Source organism: Hyla sarda, chromosome 2, assembly GCF_029499605.1.
Source record: "Hyla sarda isolate aHylSar1 chromosome 2, aHylSar1.hap1, whole genome shotgun sequence".
Lineage (NCBI taxonomy): Eukaryota > Metazoa > Chordata > Amphibia > Anura > Hylidae > Hyla > Hyla sarda.
In genome coordinates this window covers 212,420,409-212,440,944 of record NC_079190.1, presented here as the reverse complement: position 1 = coordinate 212,440,944, position 20,536 = coordinate 212,420,409, and the positions used below count along the sequence as shown (strand labels likewise).

Sequence of the window (20,536 nt, the reverse complement as noted above, 5' to 3'; positions counted from 1 at the left end):
TGCTCATGGTGTCCAAAGTGAAAGTTGGAGATACCGGCAGCTCAGTGGAGCTCATGGCTCCGTGAGCCAAAATGGCGGAGGAGGGTCCCCTTACCCGCCTCCTACTGCCCGATCGCCAGTTTAATGATGTAGCCTGGCTTTGCCAGGCTATATCAGTGGATCGCTGATTTTACTGTGTAATGCTCTGCCATAGGCATAGCATTCTACAGTAAATGCAATCTAATGATTGCATAGAAAAGTCCCCTAAGTGTAAAATAAAAAAGTTTCTAAAATTATATAAAACCACCTCCCCTAATAAAAAATCTAATCCCCTGATTTTCTCATTTCACAAAAAGAAAAAAAAATTATTTTTTTTACATATTTGACATATTTGGTATCGCTGTGTGGGTAAACGTCCAAACTATTAAAATATAATGTTTCTGATCTGGTAAATGGCTTAAATGTAAAAAAATACCAAACACCATTTTTTTTTTTTTTTAACCACATCATAACATCATATATTGAAAAAAAATTATAATATAAAGCGACCAAAAAGTCCCATCAAAATAATGCCGATAAAAACTACAGATCACGGCGCAAAAATAAGTTATTGGGGTCAGAAAATGACAATTTTATGCATACCAATTTTGTTATTAAAAAAAAGTTAGCATTTTTTTTTAAACTAGTACAATAATAGAAAAAAATTATAAATTGGGTATCGTTTTAATCACATTGACTTACAGAATAAAGATAATGTATAATTTTTATCTTAAAGTGCACTGCATAAAAAAAAAAAAACCCTCAAAAGCTGCAAAACTGCTGTTTTCTTATACATTTCTACACGTACTGTACATGGTAAAATGAAATATTTCATTACAAAGTATAATTATTCATGCAAAAAAACTGCAAATCAAGTGGCTGCAATGAACATGCGCATGTTAAGCACACAGCACATGATCTTACAGGGATTATCAAGCATTAGACATAGGTGCTTTTCCCCAAAAACAGCGCCACACCTGGATAATATGCACATGTCATGATGTAGCAATTGCATCTGCATTACTGTTGGTCTTATGGGAAGGAGTGAGGTATGGATGGCAGAGAATCCCTTTAAATTTTTATTCAGTAGATGTTAATAAATCTTTTATTGAATTTAGAAAGTTAATATTATATATAATCTATTCATCTATAATCAATGAGTTAGCCTCCCAGTCTTTAAAGCATTTTATAGATTTCATGATTTAAAGAATACTTTAAAAAAATGTTTTTCGTTGTTCCATCTTCATTATTTTTGTATTATTACTCATCTTAATAAAGCACCTAAATCTATAGATGGTATGTTTTCTTTGTCACTTGATGATTGCTGATCTTTACTGTACATTTAGGTCATATTAAGCATTATCTGACTTTTTTTGTTCTTTACATTCCTTAGGTTGTGTGAGAATGGCCAGTGTATGACGAATGGCACGCACAATGACACATCTGAAATGAAAAAACTAAAGACCCCCGATCTTTGTAAGTGCAAAGTAACTATAAACAGCACTATAAATTATTCCTATGTATCTGCTTGCAGCCTAATTTATTCCTAGTATTTAAAACAAATGACTAAAATAATTTAGTACCATTCCAATATCCTGTAGTGTTCTCTGCTGAAGTCTAATCCTTAAAGGAGATATCCAGGATTGAAAAACATATCACTATCTTAAGAAAAGGGGATAAGTTTCAGGTCGCGGGGGTCCGACCACTGTGATCTCCCGTACAGGGCCCCGACTCTCCAGCCAGAGAGCGTGTGTCGACCACCGCACGAAGCGACAGCTGACACACACCCTCAATACAACGCTATGGCAGAGCCGGAGATTGCCGAAGGCAGCGCTCCGGCTATCCCATAGAGTTGTATTGAGGGGGCGTGTCAGCTGTCGCTTCGTGCAGTGGTTGACACGCTCCCTTCCCGCAGGCTGCCAGGGCCCTGTACGGGAGATTGCGGGGGGCCCCAGCGATCGAACCCCCTGCAATCTAAAACTTATCCCCTATCCTTAGGATAGGGGATACGTTTTTCAATCCTGGATAATCCACATCTTTCTAAAATAGGTATAAAGAAATTATCCATGTGTACATTGGGGAGATGCCTCTTGAAATGTCTGTTAGTATTTTTATTTTGTAAGCATGATAAATATTCTAAATTTCTAAGGGTAAATAAGAGATCTCATGTATCATAACCCTTTCTAACGCTTTCAATGTGCTTTTGGGGCAGCAACAGCCTTTTAAAAACTACTGCATAGATATGGTGTTTATGCTTTTCTGCTTGTTTTTCTGGAGCCAAATGAAGCATCACTTCCTTTCCACAAGCTCAAAAATAAAAATTCTCATCTTGGTGAGAAATATTTGAGTCCCGGAGTTCTGTTCCCTGCTAACAAATCTTACTGTTAATTAGCATTTGCAGCAACTTGGAAGAGGCTTTGCCCATTAATTCTAACCTACCACGATGATCATATCCAGATAATTCAATGAAAACATCCAATTAACTAAATACGCAAACATAGTTAAAAAAAAAAAAATTCTTCGCAAACAAGTTCTCGTCTAAAGAAGTGAATGATGCCAAGTTGACTTTATTGATTTAAACCTCTTGTGTATTAATTTACCAACACAAGTGCTTTCTTTTACCTACCCATGAAATATGACCATCTATCCTATTTTACGTAAAAATGCTCTTCATTGGATGTACCCTTAAAATATATGTCATGCAGATTGTGAATGAGCCGATCAGGATGACATTGTGAAGACTAGCTATTGCACAGCACATTGCTGATATTCTGGAATTGCCTAAAGAGCAGTTTTCCCATGGCCAGTCAGCTGATCGCAGCACCTCAATTCCTCTTTGGTATTCTGTACTTCTGTACTTGACTGAAGCTTCATGCTTACAGTGGTTGCTTTCTTTTCTTACCTGCTATTGACTGATGGCTCTCTGGCTTTTTTTTTTTCTTTTTCTTTTTTTTACTGCTTATGACACCTATACAATGTTGAGAAGTGTCACATCACTTGAAATATTAAATCCTTTACCAAGTTTCTCATGTTCATGAAAATGATATCCTCCCTTTTGTAAGCCACAAAATGCAGCAGCATGATACGATTAGATAACGTTTTTCCAAGGGCTTCTGACAGCTGCAAGTAGGACTTATTCTTTTTCTTCTTAAGTGCTTTATGTCCGTTTAATGCTTTGGTCTTGGAATTTGCTGACTGCATTGTTTCAGTTGCTATATTTCCCAGTGCTGCATGATCATTTACAAGAGTGCTAACTCTGGATCATGTTTAGCTACTCAGGAAAGTGTGTTTTTCTTCTTAGGGGAGGTCCACTTACTGTATTTTTATTTTTTATTTTAAATGTGTGGTAAATCTGCAGCAAAATCAATGTGTGTAATATGTAGATTTTGTTGTGTTTTTACTATAGATTTTACCACTGTTAATTTGTAATGACAGTCCAGAACAGAAATTGTCTTTTTGTGCATGCACTACATGTCTTCAGTATTACTATGGAAAAAACAGCAGCATTGAGATTTATAAAATGTCATCCATCTTTATCTGTGCAAATCTATAGGTAAAATCCACAGCATTTCCACCATGTGTACTCTAAACCTTCTATTTTGTTTGCCGCCTTTAAAAAAATGAAATAAAATTAGAACCAAGTATGTCTGTTTAGGTTAGTTTGAGCTTCCGGCTTTTTTTTTTAAGTCTTTAAAGATGGGGGCCTCTCTGATTGGGAATGGTAGAGAGTTACAGAATGTGGAAACAGCATGATAGAAAATGTTGGAGCTGGTATGTAAAGTGACAATAGCTTTGATTTAAATGGCATCAAGCCTATCTAAATACTGCGTATTTGACACTTGTGCGTTTTTGACGCACATGCGTTCTTCTGTTCTAGCAAAGTCTCTAGCAAAGTCTAAGGGAGTAATAATAAACTCGAATAATAAATTAGCAATTTTGGACTTTAGTATTTTTTAAGTGTTTGCCATCGACCATGCGATTTAGCTAACCTTATATTTTAATAGTTCGGACATTTATGAACGTGGCGGTAAAACATGCAATCTTCTGATTGCATATACTGATCAGTGCTCTGCCATAGCAAAGCACTGATCAGTGTAACCGGCGATCTGCTGCTCTAGTCTGCCGAGAAGGCTAGGAGCAGCAGATCACCGAACGGACGACGGAGAGGCAGGTGAGGATCCTCTCATCGTCCGGTAAGCTGATTGGGACATCTCGATTATGTTGCGATAATCCTGATCAGCTCCGCTGGGGGTGCCGGGACACTTTCTCTTTAGACATCGCAATCAACTTTGATTGTGGCGTCTAAAGGGTTAATGCCGGGCATCGGCCCGATCGACTGTGCCCGGCATTAGCCGTGGGTCCCGGCTGCTCATAGCAACCGGGACCCACAGGGTTTAACCCGTTCTTTGCTGGTGAGAACGGTTTAAACCCCATTAACGGGACCAGGACGTACATGTACGTCCTCAGTCCTTAAGTACCAGGGCATCAGGGCATACCTGTACGCCCTGTGTCCTTGACATGTTAACATTGCTATATGCTATATTGGAAGAAGGCAGATTTTGTCACAGCAGAAGTATGTTTAAGTTTAAATGGGCACTGTCATGATATCAAAAAATTTATATGTTGTAGTACTTAAGTAATACAACATATCTCTAATATACTTTAATTAAAAAAAGTGATTTTAAACCAGTTTAAAATCACTTTTTAATTTGGCCACTAGGGGTCGCCCTCTTAGTGGCCGAATGAATTCGGCAGTGACGTCACTACAGAATTTCGACTCATTTAAGCCTGGCAATGAGTCGAAATTTAGCCACTGCGGTGCTTGCTCCCTTCTGTCAGTCAGACAGGCGAGAGCGAGCACGCTGATAGCTGGGGCTGCGTGCATTGGCCAGCTCCACTGGCATAAACCCCTCCCCCCGCGAGCGGGTTCCCTGTGCCCACTAGCGGTGTAAAATGTGCCCCCCACGAGCGTGATCGCTACCATCACCGCTAGCGGGGTCCCTGTGCCCACTAGTGGTGTCACAAGAATGCCGAGCGCGAGCGTGGCTCTGTTCCCCGGGGTACGGGAACAGATTTAAAAGCCTTGCGCGCAGCTAACGTAGTACTGCGCATGCGCAGTACTACGCAAATAGCGTAAGGCTAATGCTAGGCTCCTAGCGCTGCCTACGTTAGCCCTACACTATTTGCTTAGTGCTGCGCCTGCGCAGTACTACATTAGCCGCGCGTGAGGCTTTTAAATCTGTTCCCGTACCCTGAGAGCTGACAGCTGGCATTCTTGTGACACCGCTAGTGGGAATAGGGACCCCGCTAGCGGTGATGGTAGCGCTCACGGGAGGCATTCATACCGGTACTGTATACCGCCCAGCACTAGGCATGAGTGTTATTTATCTAATAGGGTGCTTCCAGCTGTTTCACAACTACAATTCTCAGCATGGCCTGACAGCTAATAGCAATCATGGCATGCTGGGAGTTGTAGTTGGGAAACAGCTGGAGGCACCCTATTAGATAAATAACACTCATGCACAGACGATCTGAGGGTGGAAGCAAGCGCCCAGCAAGGCATCAGTGACGTCGCGCTTGCTGGGAAGCGCTGCTTCCTGCCCTGCTTTATAGAGAAGATTTAGAAGCACTAAATCTGCTCTATTAAAGCGATTAAAAATTTTTTTGAAGCCAGGTAGGGGGTTAGGGCTAGATTACTACTAGGTAGGGACATATTAGATTATATAGTACTTAGTGGGAGCTACCCTTTAAGTGACAAACTACTGTCAAGGAGCACTCAGAGAATTCGCACTTTACTTGAGTTCTACACCATTTTGTTTTGCATTTCCTAATATTGACGAGGTTATCCTTTGTCCTCTGATCAACAGAACTTCTGTTTTAGCAGGGTTTACTCTTAACCAGATAGCTTTCATCCATTCTTATAGTTCTGCTAAACAATTGTTGATTAGAGATGTTGGTGCCTTTTGTTTCTAGGTTGTGTTTCATGTGTATAGCAGTGGTACCTTTTATCTATGACACCTGATGATGTTCTCCAGTGGCAGCATGTATATAGCAAATAGAGCAGGAGAGTGAAAACGTGTGGTACTCCTCATATTAGTGGTGTGGGAGCTGAAGAATACATTCCTGATGATACTCTGTGATTTGTTTAAAGGGGTACTCCGGTGGAAAACAATGTTTTTTAAAATCAACTGGTGCCAGAAAGTTAAACAAATTTGTAAATTACTTCTATTTAAAAATCTTAATCCTTTCAGTACTCATCAGTACTTACCAGAGGAGGTTCTTTTCGAATTTCTTTTATGCCTGACCACAGTACTCTCTGCTGACACCTCTGTCCATGTCAGGAACTGTATAGGATAGGTTTGCTATGGGGATTTGCTCCTGTTCTGAACAGTTCCTGACATGGACAGAGGTGTCAGCAGAGAGCACTTGTGGTCAGACAGAAAAATTCTGAAAAGAAAAGAATTTCCTGTGGAGCATACAGCAACTGATAAATACTGGAAGGGGTAAGGTTTTTAAATAGAAGTAATTTACAAATCTGTTTAGCTTTCTGGCACCAGTTGATTTAAAAAAAAAATAAGTAGGGGGTAAGTAGAACAGAAGACAAGTCTGGACGACAGAAGGGTGCAAGTAGGGCTAGAAGAGTTAAGACATTGAGGGGATTAAGGGAGAAGAGAGAAGGGGTGATGCAAGGCGAGCTTTACAATCCAGCCAAGGTGTCCATATTTTTAAAAAGCCAGTATGCATGTGGGTACTCCAACTGACTAATTCCTCCATTCGGCATAATTCAGACACATTTTGGTGCCAATGAGGAGTAGTGGAAGGTAGTGTCTGCATCCAGTTCAAAGGGATCAGTGCTTTCGCCACGGAGAGTAAATGGCAACTAGAGATATTTTGTGCATATTGCAGTCTGAGTTGGATAGGCCTAAGAGAACCAGCGGTGGCGTCAATATAATCTGTTTGCCGTTCATGTAAGAAGTAGCACGGCACTGCGGTATTGGTGGAAACTAACGTGTTGGATATGCGTCGGTGTAGCTAGGTGCTGCTGGTGGTGCTCTGACACAATAAGATTTTCATATGATATTCCAAGAGAAGAGAAAGAAATCGGCAACTCACCATATCAGCTGGTATGTTCTTCTTTATTGAAGCATACTCACATAAATATAACAACGGGAGAGGGTGGTGGGGGGATAGTGATCACTATCCCCCAACTACCCTCTCCCTTTGTTATATTTATGTGAGTATGCTTCAAAAAAGAAGAACATACCAGCTGATATGGTGAGTTGCCGATTTCTTTCTCTTCTCTTGGAATATCATAATCTATTTGCCTACTACAGCAGATATGAGCTTGCCAATCTCTGACCAAAACGGAACATTATCCAGGCAGTGCCACCAGATATGAGCAAAAGTTCCCTTACCAGCCTGGCACCTCAAACACACATCAATTGGTGAATGGCCCCAGTGATGTAATAACTCTGGTGTGCAGTACCACCTTGTGAGTAGCTTGTAGTGGCCTCCTGCATTTGGACGCATCTTGAAAAACCATGAGTGTCTCAATATCTCCTTGCGTTCCTCAGTGGTGAGCGACACATTCAACTCACTTTCCCAAGAGAGCAAGAATAGCAGGACAGCAGAGTCTGTTTCCAGTACCATGCCAGAGCGGACTGTGCGTAATTTAAGCCCAATGCGAGGGGACACTAATGCTATACGCTCCAACCAATTGAGATCTGCTCCAAGAACACACGTTCACGCTCTTCTAATTATATAGGAATGATAGAAGTTAAGTTTAGTAGTAGACAGCAGTGTCTATATTAGCTCAGGCGTTGGGGGTGCCCTATTGGGGCATAGGTCCTTGAGAGGGATGTGGTCCAGTTTCGACCAAACATCATCTGTCTGTCGCTTGTGGATGTAAAATAAAGGGTATGAGAGAGCTTGGCATCGCCGGTGAGACAATGCAGGCACCTGACTCAGCATCTACTTGTGTTTTGTTATGAGTCTGTTTAATCGTGAGTGTGGCTTTTTTTCAAAGGGTTAGTCACCATCTTGAGGGAGTGTGTCGGCGGTAGGCATAGGGCTCGAGACACCGATCCCACCATCTGGGACAAATGTTGGTACTCTCGGTAGAAGTCTTGGGAGGGTTCCACCCCGGACACTAACTCAGCACACCTCTAAAGATGTGTAGCTCTGTAAATCTGGGCCACATCTGGCACACCCAGACCTCCCACCTCCTTATTGTGAAGCAAAACAGCATATGGTAAGCATGGTTTTTTACCCGGCCACAAGAAACCTTTCTATTGCTGGATGTTCTGGGTAGGCAAGACTATGGGTACTAACCTAAGCATGTACAATGTGGACGGAATGATTAAAGTCTGAAGCAGATTTTGCCTTCCTATCCAGGAGAGATATGGCAATTTATAGTAATCAATTCGTTTTTTCAGCTTGTTGAAGAGAGAGGCACATAATTAACAGCGAATAAGTTGTCTAGGAAACTGGGTAGAATCATACCTAGGTATTTGATACTGTTCGCCGGGCAACAGTATGGGGAGGAGGATTTTAGAGAGGCTACTTGGCTCGGGGAGAAGGTGACATTACAAATCTCAGATTTGGTGTAATTTACCCGTAAATTGGATAAAGTGCCATATCGCTCGAGAAGTGACTGAATTCTAGAGAGTGATTGTAGCGGGTTAGTGGTCATAATCAATAAGTCATCTGCAATGAGTCCCTGAATCCCCTTATCTTGGTGCAAAGCTTGTAACAACAGTGTTTCCATCACTATTAAATATATGAGGTTGGGGACAAGGGGCATCCCTGTCTCGACCCGCTGCGTATTGAAAGGAAGGGGAAAGAGTGCCATTGATTGTAATGCGGGCTCTAGGGTCAGAGTAAAGGGACATTATAGCTTGGACTAGGGGAGGGGGAAAGTTGAATCTAAGCAGAGCGTGGCGAAGGTAATCCCAGGCCACCCTGTCGAATGGTTGAATGCCTTCTCAGCATTAGTGCCGAGAAGGAGGAAGGGCATTTTAGTGGATTTAGCATGGTGGATTAGATGCGGTACCCTATGCGCATTTTCCCTACCTTCCCTACCCTTACAAATCCCGTCTGATCCATATTCACATCTAAATTGAGCAGTGAAATGGGCCTATAACTAGTGTGCAGTCTTTGCCCTCCTTGGAGAGAATGGTGATGTGTTCTGGTAATGTCGACCCTGAAAGAAGGACATTACACCACATTGTGAGGCATAGGAGAGTGGGTTTGAATGCTTTATAGTATGTGAGACTAAGGCCGTCAGGCCCAGGGCTCTTCCCCCATCAGTAAAGAGGACAGAACTGGTCTCCCGGATGCATAGTATGCCAGATATCCACCAAACCCATGATATGAAGCTTATTTTTTAGGGTGCAAAGGAGATCGTGGAGTGCCCCAAAGAAGTGTCCCACTTGGGATCCATTGCTACATTGAGATCCAATCCAAAAATAATGGGCCCCTCTGCAAAGGCCCGCAACTCCTCCAAAGTCCGAAGTAGCCACGGGACCTGGCGTTTGTTAGGTGGGTACACTGAAGTCAGGGTTTATGTCCTGGAGCCAATCTTACCTTTTATAAACAGTGCTCTGCCATCCCCAGAGTCTTGCTGAGCCTCAAATTGAAAGGTTACAGCGTGATGCAATGCAATGGAAACTCCCCTAGAAGACTAGTTTGTGCTCCCACTATGGTACCAAAGAGAAAAGTGATTAATAGGAAGTTTGGGTATATGTCCCTGTTTAAAATGCATCTCCTGCAGGAAGGCCACTGAGACCCCCTCCTTCTTCAATAAGAAAAGAATACTGTGGAGCTTAGCAGGCCAATTAAAGCCTTTGACATTATATGTGAGCATTTTAAGAGAAGCCATGGAGTAGGAAGGTGGAGGATTAGTCTATGGGATTCCGATTCTGACAATCAAAGCAGTCCCGCTGACAGCAAATGAGGAGTAGACTGGAGGGAGGGAGAGGGATAGAAATTCAATAAAGGGGGAGTTGAGAGAAGAGTAAGAGAAAAGTAGGACAGGACCTAAAGTAAAGGGAAAAGAAAATGAACCAATGAAGATGAAGGGTGAGTATTAGAGAGGAAAAAGATTCGAAAAGTCAGCACATAGTAAAGATGCCTAGTGTTGGAAAGAAGACACAAGACAAGAATACAAGAAGAATGCAAAATAAGATAAAATGCAGTTAGATGGGGCACGGCAGTATTCCCAAACCGACAGCCGGCCCAAACCCGCTTACAAGGAAGATACCCCAAGGGGCATCAACATGTTAGTAAAAAAATAAGAATGAGCCCTAAACACCAATAACACTAATTTAGTCCATATGGTATGGGAGGAAGGAGAGGGAGAGGAGCGGGTAGAACAAGGGAGTATGGGCAAGCAAATAAAAATGATGGGTAATCGGATATAAAGCAGTAAAGGTGGGGACAGGATATGGAAAGGTAAGAAGAAAAGTGGGAAGGTTGGGAAGGAATGTGCCTACAGAAATAAGGAAGGCAATGGAGAAGAGGGAATAAACAATGCATAAAGATACAATGCAGTATAGTACAACCCTCCCCAATTGTCTGAAACAAATCAGTTCTACATATGCCATATTTAGATAGAGCTATCATAATGATAAACATAGCAGGCATAGGAAAAAATCTACAACCATAGTAAGGAAATAGTGGCCCAAGGCAATCAGGTAGAGCATAGGAGCTCTGAAATAGAACTACTTAGACATGGAGAGGACCTCAGGTCGATTCTGTCGCCGATATCCCTTGGGTCTTCTGGGCTGCTTTGCGTGCTTTAGGAGACTTCTGCTTCTCCACCTTAGACCAAGCCGCTATCTTGGGAAGGGTAGGTAGGCGATGACTCATCTGTACAGTTAGCCATGATGGAATGTCCATCGGTGGTATGTTCAGGAAATCCCAGAGTTTCTGGAGATTCTCTAGTGTGCATATAGCTAGCCTCTTCCCTTCTTTTTGCACCGAGAAGCCAAATAGGTACAGCCATGGATAGTGCATCTCCCTTAACGTCTTTTTTTTAAGGGAAAAGGGGAGTGATTCAAACTTTTATTAGGGAAGGGGTTAAATGACCCATAGGGAGCTAAAACACTGCACACACTGACCTTTTACCCTGATCCCTGCAAAGCCATAGGTTTGCATGGATCAGCATTCTAGGGGCTCGGTTGCTCAAGCCTATAACTCAGGCTTGGAGCAATCAAACGCCGATCGGACGCGACAGAGCAAGGTAAGGGGGTCTCTGCTCGCGTCCTAGCTGATCGGGACATCGCTATTTTCCCGATCAGCCCGAATGAGCTGCCGGGAAGCGTTTACCTTCATTTTAGACGCGGCTATCAACTTTGATCGCCGCATCTAAAGGGTTAATAGCGCGCAGCACAACGATCGGTGTCGCACGCTATTAGCCCAGTGGCAGGTAGCCCGGTGTGACCCCGTTTTAAACACCGGGACTGGGTGTAGGGCATAGAGGTACGTCCTGAAGGAGTTAAGAGATTGGCCTCAAGTTGAGTTAACATGCATTTTACAGTTGTAATTATGTCTTGGTGTCCTTGTTTAGTGTAATGTTTCCTCCAAACATATTGTTGTGAATATAAGCTGAAAAAAATTATTTTGTATCTGTCCATATAACATTTTCCAATATATTTTGGAATTATTTTGTATCTGTCCATATAACATTTTCCAATATATTTTGGAACATACATGGACAACAGTGTCCATGAAGCATGGTCCACATTAGTCAAACTTTCTTAAGGAGTTCATATTTATCAGTAACCAGACTTTGTGAGCCTTTCTAAAATTGACAAAGTACTTGTAAAATACACCCTTTTTTTTTCTTTTTCTCTTGTTTATTTTGCCAGTTGGAAGATGTCATTGGCATAAATGTTTACTTTTTCTCCCTGCACTGTGGATGTTTACTCAGTTTTCTCAATAAAAGATGGGAACTGTACAATTGTTTGTGTAATTAGTTTAGATAGATTGTTTGTTTACAATTGTGACTTGAATTATAATCAGAATACATTACATTAACTGCTTGCCGACACAGGACGAGCCGGCTCATCTTATCAGCGAGTACTTGCCGCATAGGGACGAGCCGACTCGTCCTGAAGCTGATCTGTCACAGCATGTTAACATGCTGAGACAGTGAAGTGACATCAGCTGTCATAGACAGCTGATCGTCACAGACATCGGCCTCGGGAACCCTCACTGGCCCCGCCCCCGATCGATGTGATTGGTCAATCAATCCAGTTTGACCAATCACAGCAAAGGCAGTTGAAAAAACTGCCTTTCACAGCTCCGATCTCCTCAGTGCAAGGAGATCAGTGAGGAGAACAGAGCTGTGTACCTCTGTACAATAAAAAAAAAAAAAAAACACAAAGACCCCTGAACAACCCCCTATTACCCCTCCTAGTGATCCTGTGCAGGTGACATCAGCTGTCTTGGACAGCTCATTGTCACCATGCACAGATCTAAAAACTGTGGCCCTCTAGATGTTGAAAAACTACAACAGCCGCTGGCTATCAGGGCATACTGGGAGTTGTAGTTTTGCAACATCTGGAGGGCTGTAGTTTGGAGATCACTTACTTAGACCCCCCACAGCAGTACAAGGTGCTGAAAAAAGAAAAAAAAAATCACTTAGACCAGTGGTCTCAAGTGTTTCAAAACTACAACTCCCAGCATGCCCTGACAGCCAACATCTGAGACCACTGGTCATAGTGATTTTTTTATTTATTTTTTTGCAGCACCATGTACTGCTGTGTGTTCCTAAATAAGTGGTGATCTCCAAACTGCAGTCCTCCACATGTTGCAAAACTACAACTCCCAGCATGCCCGGAGAGCCAATGGCTGTCCGGGCATGCTGAGAGTTATTGTTTTGCAACAGCTGGAGGTCCACAGTTTGAAGACCACTGGTCTGACCCATCAGTCTGCTGCCCCTAGCTTTTTTTTGTTTTGTTTTTTTGCACTTTTTTTGAGGGGGCGTTTGCAGCCCATGCCACCAGCATCTGTTCTGCGCTGCGTGGCCGGACCTTTCCCTGTGTGCAGACTGCCATGATTGCTCAGTGATTTTATTTTTTTCGCTCTTTTTTTTTAGGGTTGTTTGCCCACAAACAAAGTTTTTAAAAAAATAAAAAAAGAGAAAAATGCCTGCCGCCAAAAAAAGTGCTGATCAGTAACAAATCATTGATCAGAGCAGTCTGCACACGGGGTAAGGTCCAGCCACATAGCACAGTCACTGGTGGCACGGACTGCATACATTCCCCAAAAAGTGCCCAAAAAACTAAACAAAATAAACCCTACTTTATTACAGTAAAATAAAAAAAAGCACTACACCTACACTACATTATACACTGAAATAATAATATAAAGTGAAAACACTATACATTTATACACACCCCACCACTATAAAATTAAAATGGTCAGAAGGCTCTTTTTTTGCTGGAGAACTAATACGCCATCCTTACCTCCAAGACCGCCAATGAGGGATACCCCAACTTTCTTCCTTCCTCCCTTTTGTCATCATCCAGTGATGATGAGCCCCTTAGGCAACGCTGCAGGGCAATGCCAGTAGAGTCCCCCCACCCCCAAATAAGTGCCCCTGCCCCCAATAAAAGTTTTCCCTGTACACTTTTCCCTGTCCTCCATATAGGTGACCCCATTGGGACCCCAGTTCCAGACTGCTATGAGCCATAGGTTCCTGGGTTTGTTGGACACCCGGGAATCCAAATTGACCCCGCAGTTCTCACTGAAATTGACTTTACCTTTGTTTTCAGTAAGGACTTTGAGGGAGATTTATCAAAGGATTTAAGCAGCTTTTTATGCTTACAAAATTCGCACAAAAAGTTGCATGTACGCCTAAGCAATTTTTTTGTGCGGCTTTTAGGGGTAAGCAAAAAATACCAATCTGCCCTACCTAAGCAATTTTCTGTTCTTACTTTGCAGTGGTCCAGGATTTATCATTGCACGTAAGCAAATAGGTCGCAAACCCCCTTCAAAAGTCGCAAGTGTAAGCAAGGTCAGACCTGGCGTACAAACTTGCCTATGACAGCATTTTCAAAAAGTACCCACGTGAGACTTTTTGTGCGACTTTTTGCACAGCTCCGCTCCCCGGCACCACTCACATCTACCACCTGCCTGCAAGGTATTGGGACAACAACTTCCAGCATGTCCTCACTGTAAGGGCATGCTGGGAGTTGTAGTCCTGCAATAGCTAGCTAGCAGGTGGGTGGTAGATGTGGGCAGGTGGTCAGGGAGCGAAACTGTGCAAAAAGTCTCACCTGCGACTTTTTGTGAAACTTTTTTTTTATTTCATTTTCACAGGCACGGTGGGACGAGCGGGTAGGAGATGTACAGGAGGGTGACAAGCTTGTCACCCACCTGCACTACTTCTGCCCAGGCAACACTACTACAACTCCCAGCATTTCCTTACTGTAATTACATGCTGGGAATTGTAGTTGTACGGCACGGGGGGAGTGTGTTAGATAGGCATGACTACAATTCCCAGCATATCCTTACTGAAAGGGCATGCTGGGAGTTGTAGTCATGCAGTGGGGGCAGGTGACAAGCTTGTCACCCGCTTGCACATCTGCCCCCAGCCCTGCTGCATGACTGCACCTCCCATTATGTCCTTACTGTAAGGGCATGCTGGGAGTTGTATTCATGCGGAAATGTGCGAGTGGGTTACAATAAATGTAACCTCTTTTCCTGTTTTTTTTTTTTTTTTTTTTTGATTCTCATTTCAGATCAGTGTATCCTGTGGACTACAATAATGACCAGTGTTTTTAGTTTTTTTTTTTTTTGTTTAACCCCTTAAGGACTCAGGGTTTTTCCGTTTTTGCACTTTCGTTTTTTCCTCCTTACCTTTTAAAAATCATAACCCTTTCAATTTTCCACCTAAAAATCCATATTATGGCTTATTTTTTGCGTCGCCAATTTTACTTTGCAGTGACATTAGTCATTTTACCCAAAAATGCACGGCGAAACTGAAAAAAAAATCATTGTGCGACAAAATCGAAAAAAAAACGCCATTTTGTAACTTTTGGGGGCTTCCGTTCCTACGCAGTGCATATTTCGGTAAAAATTACACCCTATCATTATTCTGTAGGTCCATACGGTGAAAATGATACCCTACTTATATAGGTTTGATTTTGTCGCACTTCTGGACTACATGCAGGAAAATTTATACGTTTAAAAATGTCATCTTCTGACGCCTATAACTTTTTTTATTTTTCCACGTACAGGGCGGTATGAGGACTCATTTTTTGCGCCGTGATCTGAAGTATTTATCGGTATGATTTTTGTTTTGATCGGACTTTTTGATAACTTTTTATTCATTTTTTTTAATGGTATAAAAAGTGATCAAAATACGCTTTTTTGGACTTTGGAATTTTTTTTGCGCGTACACCATTGACCGTGCGGTTTAATTAATGATATATTTTTATAGTTCGGACATTTACGCACGTGGCGATACCACATATGTTTTTTTTTTACACAGTTTTTTATTTTTTATGGGAAAAGGGGGGTGATTCAAACTTTTATTAGGGAAAGGGTTAAATGACCTTTATTAACACTTTTTTTTTTACATTTTTTTTGCAGTGTTATAGGTCCCATAGGGACCTATAACAATGCACACACTGATCTCCTATGCTGATCACTGGCGTGTATTAACACGCCTGTGATCAGCATTATCGGCGCTTGACTGCTCCTGCCTGGATCTCAGGCACGGAGCAGTCATTCGTCGATCGGAAACCGAGCAGGCAGGTAAGGGCCCTCCCGATGTCCGGTCAGCTGTTCGGGACGCCGCGATTTCACCGCGGCGGTCCCGAACAGCCCGACTGAGCAGCCGGGTCACTTTTAGTTTTACTTTATAAGCGGCTGTCAGCTTTGACCGCCGCTTCTAAAGGGTTAATACCACACATCGCCGCGATCGGCGATGTGTGGTATAAGCCGCGGGTCCCGGCCGTTGATGAGCGCCGGGACCGACTCGATATGATGCAGGATCGCGGCGCGATCCCACTTCATATCGCGGGAGCCGGCGCAGGACGTAAATGTACGTCCTGCGTCGTTAAGGGGTTAATATTAATAAAATGGTTAACGAGATAATTTTTTAAAATTATTTTTACATTTTTTATTTACTTTACAGGCTTAGTAGTGGAAGCAATCTTATAGACAGAATCCGTTACTAAGCCAGGGCTTAGCGTTAGCACCAAAAACAGCTAGCGCTAACCCCCGATTATTACCCCGGTATCCACCACCAAACGGGTGTCGGGAAGAGTCACTACCAACAGGCCCTGAACATCAAATATGGCGCTCCTGGGCCTAGGCGGTAACAGGCTGGCAATATTTAGGCTGGGGAGGTAACAATGGTCCACACCCACCCTGGTAACATCAGGCTGTTGCTGCTTGGTTGGTATTTGGCTGAGAATGAAAATATGGAGATTCCTATGCATTTTTTTCCCCCATAAATAATGAAATGGGCACTGTCACCAACTTTTTTTTTGATATGTTGTAGTACATATGTACTACAACATATCTCTAATATAGTTCATTATTTTTTATTTTATTAACATGGTGTTATTTACATTTGAAAACCGGCCACTAGGGGTCTCCCTCCTAGTGGCCGGCTGCAGCCTGGCGTGACGTCACGCCTGAAAAAGGACTGATTTTGGCCTGGCAATCAGTCCTTTTTCATTTAGGCTGCTCTCGCTCCCTGCCTGTCAATCAGACAGGCGGGAGCGAGCGCATTGGCTCCCCGGCCACTGGCTGGGAGGCCACTCCTCCCGCACGTGTCGTCGCCGCCGCTGCCCCTGCACGCCCGCTGCCGGACTCTGCAGTATCTGTAAGTAAGAGGGAACGGGGTATGAGGGCAGGGGGTTTGTGATGGAGGGAACGGGGTATACGGACGGACGGGGGGGTTGTGATGGAGGGAACGGGGTATGGGGGGGCTTTGACGGAGGGAACGGGCTAGCGCCGCATGGCACTAACTTATAGTTTATCTACACAGGGTGCCTCCAGCTGTTTCACTACTACAACTCCCAGCATGCCTTGACAGCCTATAGATGTCAGGGCAAGCTGGGAGTTGTAGTGGTGAAACAGCTGGAGGCACCCTGTGTAGATAAACTAAAGGCGGAAGTGTTGTCCCCAGCAGGCATCAGTGACGTGGTGCCTGCTGGGGAAGTCTGCCTGGTAGTGAGCACACTACCAGGCAGACAAAACGTTATTTTTAATATAGTAAAAAGAAAAATTTAAAGCAGGGAGGGGGTTAGGGATAGATTGGCAATAGGCAGGGACAGAAAAAAAATAGGATGGTGGGAGCTACCCTTTAAATAATAAAAGAAAACCGTATAGGGTTCCCTGTATTTTTATTCTCAGCCAGATACTAACCAAACAGCAACAGCCTGACATTACCTGGGTGGGCGAGGACCATTGTAACGCCAGCCTGTTACCGCCTAGGCCCAGGAGTCCAGGTACGAGCTCTTCCCGACACCCCTGTGGCCGAGGCTACCAGGGTAATAATCAGTGTTTAGCGCTAGCTGTTTTTGGGGCTAACACTAAGCCCGGCTTAGTAATGGACTCCGTCTATAAGACGGCTTCCATTACTAAGCCTGTAAAGTAAATAAAAAAAACACATTGGAAAAACTTTTATTCCAAAAAACACTCCCCCACAAGCCCTAGTTACAAAATGTTGTTAATATTAAACAAAAAAACGCTGGACATCGTAGTCTACCAAATCTGAAGTAGCCCACAGGATCTGAAATCAAAAGAAAAAATAACAAACAAAAAAAATGGGTTTAGTACATTTAGGGGGAAAAGAGTGGTAAACAAATGTAATAAACACGCACACATTTTTTTTTTGCTTATGTATAATAAGAAAATGGTGTTCCAAAGTGATTTTTATTGGTTTTTGCTTATGTGAGCCAAATTTATCAACCCCCTCTGATAGTATGATAAATATGTCATACATAAGAAAAACCAAAGCAGAAAAAAAATTCCTACAGAACGCGCTTACCAAATCAAACAATGATAAATGTCCCCCTTTGTCAATTTGATGATGGCTCATAAGAACTTGTCCGCCCAACAGTTTGTGGCTCAACACCCCCAATGCTTCTTTGGCTAGGCCTCCCATCAATGCAGTAAATCAAGTGGCTTCATGGCCACCATTGCGCCGGGTGCAGAAATATACATGTCGCAAGTCTGTGTGAGGAGGACGTGCCCCCGGCACACTACCTCCATGCGAGGCCCTCTCAATCTCTGCAACGATCAGCCACCCCTGTGCAAATCCCTAATTTAGGCCTCAAATTAGTATGGAGCACTCTCACTCCTGAGCTCTCTCGTATTTAAAGGCAACAGTTCATGTCCACATATGGGGTATTTATGTAGTCAGGAGAAATTGCATTACTTATTCTGGGTGGCTTTTCTCCTTTTACCACTTGTGAAAATGGAAAACTTGGGGGCTACACCAGCATGTTAGTGTAAAACATCTTAAAAAAAAAAAAAAGTGATAAAAGGAGAAAAAACCCTCAAAATAAGTAATGCAATTTCTCTTGAGTACAGAAATACCCCATATGTGGATGTAAAATGTTCTGGCGCACAACATGGCTCATGAGTGAAAGCGCACCATGTACATGTACATGTACATCTTGGCCTAAATTTGTGATTTGCACAGGGGTCGCTGATTGTTATAGCTGTTCTGACATAAATGCAAAAAAAATAAAAAATAAACACCCACATGTGACCCCATTTTGGAAACTACACTCTTCATGAAACGTACCAAGGGGTACAGTGATCCTTAACACCCTACAGGTGTTTGTGATAAATTTCCGTTAAAGTTGGACGTGTAATGCTGCTGTTCCCTAAATTTTTCTTTTTCACAAGGGGTAATAAGAAAAAAGCCTGAGTAAGGATATACCCCATATGTTGCTGTAAAGTGCTCTGCGGGCGAACTACAGGGCTCAGAAGAGGAGTGCCATTGGGCTTTTTTTTGTGTTTTACAATCTTTTTATTGGGTTTTTCATAGCATAAACATAACAGACATTTATAACATAGAGTTAAACAGTCATGATATTGGGCTTTTGGAGAGAGAATTTGGCTGGAATTGAAAGCCATGTGCATTTAAAAAGCCCCCATGCTGGCAGAACAGTGGACCCCCCCCCCACATGTGACCCCATTTTAGAAACTACAACCCTCTCTGAATGTACTATGGGGTGCAGTGAGCATTTACACCCCACAGGTTTCTGACAGATTTTTGGAACAGTGGTCCATGAAAATGAAAAATGTAACTTTTCAATTACACAGCCCACTGTTCCAAAGATCTGTCAAACGCCAGTGGGGTGTAAATGCTCACTGCACCCCTTATTACATCCCGTGCGGGGTGTAGTTTCCAAATTGAGGTCACATATGGTGCACCCTCAGAACACTTTACATCACCATATGGGGTATTTCCTTACTCAGAAGAAATGGTGTTACAAATTTTGGGGGTCTTTTTCTCCTATTACCCCTTGTAAAAATTTGGGATTACCATGGGGGCTTTCTTAATGTGACATGCCCCAAAATCTGCTCTACAAAAGCCCAATGGCGCTCCTTCTCTTCTGAGCCCTGTAGTGCGCCTGCAGAGCACTTTATATCCACATGTGGGGTATTTCCTTACTCAGAAGAAATGGTGTTAAAAAATTTGGGGGGGCTTTTTTTTCCTATTACTCCTTGTGAAAATGAAAAATTTGGGTTAACACCAGCATCTTAGTGAAAGAATTACATTTTAAATTTTCACATCAAACACCTGTAGGGTTTTAAGGATCACTATACCCCTTTTTACATTCCTTGAGGGGTGTAGTTTCCCAAAAAGTGTGCCATGTGGGGGGGATGCTGTTCTGACACCATGGGGGCTTCCTAAATGCGACATGCCCCCAAAAACCATTTAATCAAAATTCGCTTTCCAAAAGTCCATTGTCGCTCCTTCCCTTCTGAGCCCTCTAGTGCGCTCGCAGAGCACTTTACATCCACATCTTCTTACTCAAGAGAAATTTGGTTACAAATTCTGGGAGGCTTTTTCTCCTTTAACCTCTTGTAAACATGAAAAAAAATGGGTCTACAAGAACATGTTAGTGTAAAAAAGTTTGCTGCTATTCCTGTGAAACACCTAAAGGGTTAACAAACTTTCTGAATGTCATTTTGAATACTTTGAGGGGTGCAGTTTTCATAATGGAGTCCATTATGTTGTATTTCTAACATAAAGACCATCAAATTCACTTCAAAACTGAACTGTGAAAAATTCAGATTTTGAAATTTTTGTTAAAAATTGGAAAATTGCTGCTAAAATTTGAAGACCTCTAATGTCTTCAAAAAGTAAAAACATGTCAACTTCATGATTCCAACATAAAGTAGACATATTGTATATGTGAATCAATATATCATTTATTTGGAATGTCTATTTTCCTTACAAGCAGAGAGCTTCAAAGTTAGAAAAATGCAACATTTTCAAGAAATTTTTGCATTTTTCACTGAGAAATGATGT

At 42.5% G+C, this 20,536-nt stretch overlaps 1 protein-coding gene across 6 annotated transcripts in view; it reads left to right on the top strand.

Annotated features, from left to right (window-relative positions):
• Positions 1–20,536, top strand: part of CBLB (Cbl proto-oncogene B) — a 207,124-nt gene that overhangs the window by 178,561 nt on the left and 8,027 nt on the right. For all 6 annotated transcript variants that reach the window (XM_056556288.1, XM_056556287.1, XM_056556292.1 and 3 more), the window contains one exon: positions 1,412–1,494. In XM_056556288.1, coding sequence (XP_056412263.1) covers positions 1,412–1,494 — 83 coding nt within the window. The remainder of the gene's footprint in view (positions 1–1,411; positions 1,495–20,536) is intronic.